The sequence below is a fragment of the Lupinus angustifolius genome, chromosome LG03, assembly GCF_001865875.1.
Source record: "Lupinus angustifolius cultivar Tanjil chromosome LG03, LupAngTanjil_v1.0, whole genome shotgun sequence".
NCBI lineage: Eukaryota > Viridiplantae > Streptophyta > Magnoliopsida > Fabales > Fabaceae > Lupinus > Lupinus angustifolius.
The window spans coordinates 20,656,938-20,666,609 of NC_032011.1; the positions used below are offsets into that span (position 1 = coordinate 20,656,938).

The window sequence follows — 9,672 nt, forward strand, 5'->3', positions numbered from 1 at the left end:
GCAGGACCGGCCATACCCGCTCACTTGGTAACGGTCTGATTATGATTAGGTCTGAATAGGGTCGAATCTGATCGGGTCTAGGGTCAGGTTCGGGTTTTAAAAATAGACTCAATCAATATTTAGGATCGGGTAAGGACCAAGCATGACCCCACTCGTCTCATCCTAGGGTCACTCGCTCATCATGTTTGTTTGTGTTTCTACTCAAATGTGTATAGAGTACTGATATCATTTTGATAAAGTATCATTTATTCTTTAATTTTTTTTATAATGTATACATGATTAATAATATATATATATATATAATTTTATATATCAAACTAAATATTCATAATAATAAATAATACTGAGAAGTATTCATCTAGAATGAGTATGCATTATATTTAATCGGGTCTAGAGTCGGGTTTAAAGGCTGACTCAATCACTATTTAGGGTCGGGTTAGCTTCATGTCTAGGGCCGGTCCAGATTCAAAAAAATGATCCGACCAATATTTAGGACCGGGTAAGGACAAGCCTTAACCCGTCCCAACCCAACCCATGCTCACCTCTAGATAATAGTAACCTTGCTTCTTGCACGTGTACTCTGAGTTGTGCCTGGCTTCATTTCAAACATTAAATAATCAAATCTTGCAACTATATTAATTTATAAGTTTATAACTAAATTGTGTAGCTAAAGTTATTATATTATACTTATAAAGTACACGAGATATAATTATATTTGTCTCATTTAACTCATATTCCACTTATGGAGCATGAGCACCATATACTTAAGCACAATTTGATTATATCGTCCAGCTTATAGTTACATGGTACTGATTCAATAGGTGATATCCAATTTTATACAATTCATTAATCTTTATATTATTATTACAAGACTTGATATAAGATACATAAACTAAACTAAAGAACCATGCGACTATAGCTAAGTCTTATAGCTAAGTCTCACATAACATTTGAACATGATATTACCAAACTTCAATTACTAATAAATGTCATAAAAAATTTAATATACTAAAATTAAATTATACCATGTATAATTACATTAAAATGTAAAGTAAAATTATACCATGTATAATTACATTAAAATGGGATTCATGAAGCATGTGTATTTGGTCCCTAACTCTTTTGTTGTTATTATATTAGTCTTAATGTTAAATTTTCAGCAATGCCATCAAAGAAATATGTTATGATGAATGAAATAATAATTCTCATCAATTTCCTCCTATCTTCTTTTATGGCCTTTGTCTTTTCCATTTTATCCAATCTCCTACCACCACATTTGTTCAACCCAAGTCTCATAATTAACAACATAAATTTGTGGATTAAATCAAATGAGATTATATTTATTTTAAGATGATATTTCACAAATCACAAACTCTATAGTTAGTATGTTTTCCTATAATTATTTTAGCCATTAACTTATAAGAGTATAATATCTTTGTATTGTTAGTGTAAGAATTTATATGCGGTCACTACATTATCTACTATTTATTTAAATTATATTATTTTTTTAAAAAATAAATGATAATTAAATATGAATGACGGATGAAATAGTGACAATGTTATCAGTACATACATCTTTTTCTCGACCTATAAACTATTGTACCCCGTGTGAAACCTTATTATTGTTGGTTGACTATTATTGTGGACTTTCAAACATTAGTAATATTTTTGGGGAAATGTTGGCAAGATTTCCTAGAAATTTAGTATTTACAAATTGATATTTTTGTTCAAACTTAGTATTGCTGTTTGAACGAGTCATTGGGGCTTTCAATCTTTTCCCACTAAAGAATATCAGGACCAGCCATGTAGAGTTTTGATTGTTGTATTATAAAACTCATGATTTAAGACTAATTGTTTTACAGCAAACAAATGCCTTGGATAGACAAGTGAAGGAAATATCCATTAGAAATAGTAGGGTGTAACAATTTGGTTTGATTTTTGGTACAATCCAAGAACATAGCAGAAAGGAGATTGTTCAATTAAGCTTGACTTGTTTTTCATCACAGGAATCAAACCGAATCTAAGACATTCATCGTGCACGAGCTGCTAAATGCCAAGGTTGGGTCAACCTCATTGTTGATTTTAATCAAAATATCAACATCACTCCTCAAAGTTGATCTCATAATTTTTGAGCTTATATTATAAGAGGTTGTCGAGGCTCCAACTGTAAATTTGAAAGGTTTTTTACTTGTAAATTTTTTGGATTTTTAGTATATGCAATTCAGTTCTCGCAAATCCTAACCCTATAAAACCATAAACCAGTCATAAACAATTTTATAGAAAAAACCAAACAAAAGTATGAAATTAAATTGAACCACATTTTTCAGTTCAATTTTATCCGTTTCATGATTCAATTTATAACAAGCATTGTTATTTGCACATAAGGTACAAACTTTTCAAGGAAATTAAATTAGTGGATGAAATGATACATTATTTCAGTCATCAATTAACAAATTTGGACTATCAGATTCCTATGGTGTGATAGTTTTGTGCTCAGTTTTTGTGCACAGCTCTTAGGAACTAGGCACTCCCACTTATGGCTCAATGGTGCAAGAACAGAAATAATATGCACAGCTGCAAAATGTTTAGAATAAATATGAATGCTTAATTTACAAAACCAATCCTTCAGACACATGGAAATTACACATAAACCAGAAGAAGGGAACATAAATCTCAATTGAATGGGATGTGCAGTATAGATCTCAAGTTAGAGTAACAATATCTTTCTAGCCCTACAACATTTTTTGAATAAAATAAAGATAAATGGGGCACTCTAGACAAAGAAAAAAGGCACTCGTGCGATTTACAGAATCATAAATAGGATATGCACAACTCAGGCAAGAAGTTCCTTTAACTTAAAATTGACTGAAGAAATCCAAATGATGCTCCCATTAGGCATTCGTCCAACTTTCCCATCAAACAAGAGAACCAAGAATAATCAGGTTTGGCAGAATGGCGGAGAAAACTCGTCCAAAAACTAATCAAAATGTTCCACAGTTCTTACATACAGAAGCCTCCTTGTTGGAGCCGGAGGCGCCAATCCGGGGATATCTCTAATATCTTTGTTGTTGGGATGCACAATCTGCAAAATATTAATGCCAGTTAAAACAGGTGCATAGTGCTAGCACTATACAGGATGTAATCTGTTGAGTAAGTAATAAACATGTAATCATTTCAATAGACAATTTACTTGCACTGAATTACAAACAAATAATTATTCAAAATATTTCGAGTATAAAGGATTTTCGTTCATAGAAATTCTTGGAGGCTTGGAGTAGCTAATTTTAGTTTCAACTTTTAAAATATTGGATTACACTGAGGGAAAGATATCCACTACAAAAACATGGAATAAATGGACAGATTGAACTGAAGATAATACCTTCACAACGATTATGGCAATTACACCACAGACTATAAGCAACAGAAGAAGCATGATACACTTATCAGTGGCTACCTGATAAAAGGGGGTAAGGTAAAGACACTTCAGTTTCAAAACACAAGTTTGAATAAAAGTAAATAGTGCATAGATGCAATGAAAATGAAGCAACCTGTCTTCCAATCTCCTTCACAAGCTGGGAGGCCTTCTTAATTGAAAACTGAATCGAGTCGAGTTCATTAACAACACGTCCCATTTGTTCAGTCTGCAAAATTTGGCGATAGACATTGTCAAATGTGTGATCAGATTATCAGAAAGACTCTTTCCCTTTTAAACTATACTTGGTGCAAATAAACTTACTTGGCCCTTCAATGTAGTGGCCGTTTGGGTGCCTACTTCAATTGTTTGATGTACAACCTACATTTAAATTTAAATATAAAGTTAAGAAGCAAGGTACCGGGGCAATGTGGTTATGATCATGAAGTGACTCACCTGCTTAGATCTTTCAATAGCCTGATCAGTTTCATCCATTGTTTTTGTCCCAGCACTGATAAGTTCTTGATTTGACATTTCTACAGGACAAGTCAGACGAGCATTTTTGGTGAGATAAATCTGTCAATCACTACACATATAATCAGGAAACATCCAGAGCAAGCCACAATTCCCAACCCCACGCAAATACAACAAAAATTAGCATACAAACAAAATGTATAGATGTAAGATGGAGATTGAGTGGTTACAACAGAAAATACATACAGAGAAATTAATTCCAACACATGGAGAAGTTTTTGCTATCATTTCATTGGTATGGTATATTCCACTGAATTGGGCGTATATTTGCCTTTAGAAAGGCCTTCATGAATATCCTATGATGCTGAACTTCTATTGATCTAGGTGTACAACATAAAATTCCAATTCATGGAGTGGCTTTTGCCATCATTTCATTGAGCCTGACCTTTTTACATTGGTCTTAGATGTGCTTACTGAGCATATCCAAGAACCGGTACCACAATGTATACTTTTTTGCATATGATATTGTCCTAATTGGATAATCGAGAGACTAATTAGATAGGAAGCTATAAATGTGGAGACACGCTTTAAAAGCGCATGACTTTCGTATAAGTCAAAGTAAGACAGTATATGAAGGATAAGTTTAGCAAGAGAAACGACACACCTACTATAGATGTAAGATTGGAGATCATATTATGTCACAAGTCACTAGATTTAAGTATCTTGGGTCAATCATACAATACGACGGACAAATTGAGGAAGATGTAAACTATAAGATTCAAATGGGGTAAATGAAATGGGAGTGCATCAAGGGAGTCATATGTGAGCGAAAGGTGTCACACAAGCTTAAGAGAAAATTTTACCGCACAACTATAAGACCCGCAATGTTATATGGGACTGAGTGTTGAGCGGTAAGATATGAATAGGAGAATAAATTCAATGTAGAAGAGATGAGAATGTTGTATTTGATGAGCGAATACACTAGACAATATAGGATTATGAATAAATGCATTAGGGAAAAGTTAGGTACCTCCTATTGTAGAAAAGATGGTAGTTGCACCTTAAGTGATCTAGACGTGTGCAGAGGAGACCGTTAGAAGCCTCAATAAGGTATTGTAGATCAAATGGAGGTAAGTCCATTTTCTAGAGGCATAGGGAAGTCAAAAATCATAGGCAAAACAATTAGATAAGATTTAGAGATCAAAGTTTTGTCAATTGACATAATTTATGATAGAGCATTATGGGGTCGTTCAATCCATGTAGTCGACCCTACCTACTAAAATTAAGATTTGGTTGTTGTTCATTCGTCTTTAAAAAGGCCTTCATGGATATCCTTGATACTGAACTTCTGGTGATTTAGGTGTATAACCTAACCTAACCTCTATACCTATTTGTCAGTAATCAAGCATTTGTCTAATATCATATTATGCTATCCAATATATTTTTGGGGTCACGTCAGACGATTAGAATTGTCAAGTATAAATAATAAATAATTGAAACAAATTAAATTTAAAACAGAAAGACAATTATATCAACAAGCTATTATGCCGTCTAATGTTTATCAATAATTATAAAGGTGATGAATAATTGGAACGAGATGTCACATTAAATTCAAAGATGGCGGACATTTGACAGGACCAATAGCGGAGCTTTGACTAGTATGAACCATGAAAAATACAACCATAGTTTCAAGCTCTAAAGATATGCATGTAGCATACCCATAACTAAAATTTCATCAACTTAACATACTAACAGAAATTAAGATGTATGAGTGAGAAATATTTTACCTGATGCTAATTGAACATTTTCTTGAGCTGTGGGTTCACTTGATCCTGCTCCCATGTCAAAAAGTTCAACTTTTTTATTACCAAGGGTATTCATGTACCTACCAATCATCCAAATAATTAGGTGTAATGTAAAAGGTGGAAAAAGTAAGGAAACTAAATTTTGAAATATTGATTCTGCTAACACATTAATAGTGAACATTTGTTCTGATTTTATAAGTTTAACATGCTGACAGGGAAAGCTGGTATTAATCATATGCTTTGTTCTAAAACATTCATAAGGACCAATAGGCAACAGTACATCAAAGAAACAATTTTATTCAGATTGCAGAAATAGAAATATATGGTTGAACTTACGTTTTTCTCAGAGCCACATATGAATTTAGTTCCTTGATCTGCAAGAAAATGCATGTTAGCAAACACAAAGAAGCAACTGTTAGTGTGCAAGGACATCCAAATATGCAATATAAGAACAAGCATAAGGACAGTCCTAAGACATGCAGAACGATAGACTTTTTTCCTGATCATGTGGAAATCACTTTATTTGATTTTTTTAGTTTATAACAATATACTAATTGTCATGTTATTATGTTAAAATCTCGACTAGCTTACTAATGCTGGATAATGTAGATCTCCGCAGCCCATACCAAATTTGGCCTAGCCTTGAACAGGCTAATTTGTGCTTGCAAAGGGCCTATCGAACTCAAAGGAAAATTCTATCAGACATATAGAAGACAAACGGAATTCTATGATAATGACATCGGGCAATGAAATGCTAACGGCCTCCTTGCTCATGATTATAAAATGCATGAGAATTCATTTAAACACATTATTTGTACAGTTGTCAAAATTTGAAAACAAGATAAGCTTGAATGTCAAATTTACAATAAATTGCAGATATTGCATCACTTTGCAGAGGTCAATTCCCAAGTCCCAACATGAGGTTACAAAAAAAAGGTTTAGGATACTGAGTACTGACCATCGATTGCTTTTCATCATTGAGTTGCTTGTTCACCTCTGGGGGATTTCTTCCCTCTTCATCTTTCATTTCACGGTCAAACTCTTTTATCAACCTGAAATGATTAATAACAACAATAAGCTTCATATTCTATGAATACTGGGAAAAGGAAGTTACATAATATGTCAAAATTACATGAAATTTTACTTCTCAAATAAAAATTAATATAACTAGTATGATGAATGAGAAAATAAATACCGAATTTTGATTTTTATAAAAACATTAAACATAGAACAAGGTTGAAGCTGCCCGTATCATCAAAATTGAAACCCTGGGATGTTAACATGGGATGTAAAGTTCTACACAAATGATACCAAGATTACAACTACACAAATGCATGACTTACCTTTTGCACTCCCTCATCTTCTCTGTGAGTTCTTCCACATGCTTACTTTGTCTATTGGAATCTTTAATCTTATCCAGCTTCTGGAAGCCATTTCTGGATGTAAAACGTGAACATGTTTAAAATATCTAAAAATGCTTAAAACATTAACATGTTTAAAATATCTAAAAATGCTTAAAACATGAGACCTATTTATAAAAAATGGTCAAGCCTTCTTTTTTTCATTCTCTACAAATTAATAACCAAGAATGTGGCACTATCTAAGGATACACGACTAAAGTAGAAATACAATAGCCATGCTTCACTTGCATAAAGATATATAAAGGATGACATAATAGCTATCAACCCGTCACTCTGAAGGGGGGCAATAAAGACAATCTCAGTGCCAAGGGATGAGAAATAAAACCTCCATGTAACTACAAAGGAGAAAATTAAAAACTACTGGTTTAGATAATTATAAGAACCTTGGGAGAACCATACCACAAAAGCTAGTTGTTGTAGATTTGTTGTTGGAGTGCCGAAGGCCATATAAACCCTACACCGAAAGCTTACACTTCCGATGTGGGACTCAATTCCCATACATAGCAATATGATCCTAATTGATACTTCTTTTACGACGATTTAGATATGTGTAAAGTAAGAATTAAGTAAACATTATGACCTTGAGTAGGAGACAATGACATTATAATTTGGTAATGAAGGGTTCTCTACTGCCCTTTCTGATTATGAGGGCACTTGTACTGCAAATATTATGACCACAACCATATTTTGTTTCATTTTCATCCCATATCTTTCTAAATATGAAAGTTTTCCAATCACCAACACAACTAATATTTTAACAGAAATTGATCCCATGGAATCCTATGTGAGAAATGAGTGTGCACAATTGACTATCCAACTAGTATTTTGTAAGATTATTGGTTGGAAGAAACGTCATAACATCTAAAAAGTTTTGAATCAAAATCTAAAAAATATTATATTTCAAGTAAATGAGACTTGAGACACGTCAAGTATTAGCCATTTCTTTTACTTACTAAAAATGTTAACCACTGCTTAGTCTGTACACTTGTAAAAGCAAACAGTACTAAATCATAATATTAAATTTTCCTAATACGACAGTGCCCTGGGTATAATCAAACTAAAGCATTTGAATATGACACATGGCAGAGGGTAATAAAAAATATTGTATTCAAAACTTTCAATCAATTTCACTGACTGCACAGTGGACAGAAAACATAAGAAGAAACAGAGTCCAAATGTGCTTTAAGTAATATTTAAAGCATTCAAGGGAGCAAGAGGAAGTGGAAAATATCGATGTGAAAACTGAGTCTGACTATCCATTACGAATAAGTCATGAAGGGTGATCTTTCTAGTACAACATACTTACATACTACAACAACGAACAGTTGGTCTGAGCCAACTCATTTCTAGACAAATTCTTTATCACAATCACAATGACCATTTATATCAAGTAGCACTGAAGACAGAGCTTCCTCTACTACAACTTATCCTCTCATGTTAATTTCACCAAGAATCGACACAGGTTTCCGTAACAAGCTACCTTCATTCACTTGATAGATAGATAACTAAGCAAGCTATGTGCATAGTTCACAAACCATAAAGTGAAGCACCTAGATTTCAAATATCACTAAACATATACAGTTAAACACTATATACCAGTAAAAAGGGTGACCTAGTACATGAGACTCCCACCTATTGAAGTCTAGAGATAGTAGATGTAGGCAATCTTACTCTTGTAAGCGAAGATATAGTTTTCGGGATTTTAACTCATGACCTTTAGGTCATAACCCAAACAACTTTACGGTTAAGTCGAGGTGCACCCACTAAAAATATAACAGGAAATAAAAAAAAACTAAACATCAGGATGGTACACCATACTACCCACCCAACACTCCAATTCAAATTAACTATATTTAAGGTTATACCCTAAACTTAATTTCAAGAATCGTAACATTGTTGTACTAACAAAATCAACAATACAATAATAAATACGATAATCCACACACCAAAAATCACACCAGATACGAACACTAGGAACAAAATATAGAATATATAGAAAATCAAATTAATCGAATGTGAAGAAACAAGTTGAGGTTAAGAAACATACGCTAGGGTTCGAAAGTTATCGCGGATTTCGCCATGGATCTGCTCCAACTGAGGGCTCATCTGCAAGGTGGTGGCCATGGTTTCCGGCGATTATGTCTCCACACAGAATCTCCGGCGAGAATATATTTTCCGGCGGAAACCCTAGCTCGTAGATTGCATAGCAGTTAATTTTCGGGGAAAAGGGAAAGATGGAAAGTGAAGGGAAACGAAATGCAGAGGAAAATGAGAATGTGGTGTTTGATTTTGAATTGAATTTAGAGGGAAAAGATAATGAAAGGTAGAGAAGAGAAGAGTGAAGTTTTGTTTGGGAGAGAAATGGAGGAGAGTGAGTTGTGAAAAATTTTGGGACCATTTTTTTTTAAATTTGAAAGACCAAAGTGGTAACATAAAAAAAACACGAGACATAAATATAAATATTAATTTTTTTATTAATTATTACTTTTTTTAAAGGGAAGAATAATAAAATATCATTCATTTATATTATTTTTTATTAAAAAATTAATAATAATTAAAA

The 9,672-nt window shown here is 33.1% G+C and overlaps 1 protein-coding gene across 1 annotated transcript; it reads right to left on the reverse strand.

Annotated features, from left to right (window-relative positions):
* Window positions 2,615-9,325, reverse strand: LOC109343611 (novel plant SNARE 12-like). The gene is made up of 10 exons (XM_019581999.1): window positions 9,160-9,325; window positions 7,035-7,127; window positions 6,650-6,743; window positions 6,028-6,065; window positions 5,674-5,771; window positions 3,869-3,948; window positions 3,737-3,793; window positions 3,549-3,641; window positions 3,380-3,454; window positions 2,615-3,082 (listed from the first exon to the last, which is right to left on the reverse strand). The coding sequence occupies exons 1-10, from the start codon at window positions 9,234-9,236 to the stop codon at window positions 2,978-2,980; spliced, it is 810 nt and encodes a 269-aa protein (XP_019437544.1). The 5' UTR covers window positions 9,237-9,325; the 3' UTR covers window positions 2,615-2,977.

Bases quoted from the DNA above. Each gene is read 5' to 3' on its own strand.
- LOC109343611 (XM_019581999.1), bottom strand. From the start codon at position 9,236: ATGGCCACCACCTTGCAGATGAGCCCTCAGTTGGAGCAGATCCATGGC. The intron at 6,744-7,034 runs GTAAGTCATGCA...TAATCATTTCAG, and splicing joins AAGATGAGGGAGTGCAAAAG to GTTGATAAAAGAGTTTGACC. The intron at 3,949-5,673 runs GTAAAATATTTC...CTTGTCCTGTAG, and splicing joins AAATGTTCAATTAGCATCAG to AAATGTCAAATCAAGAACTT.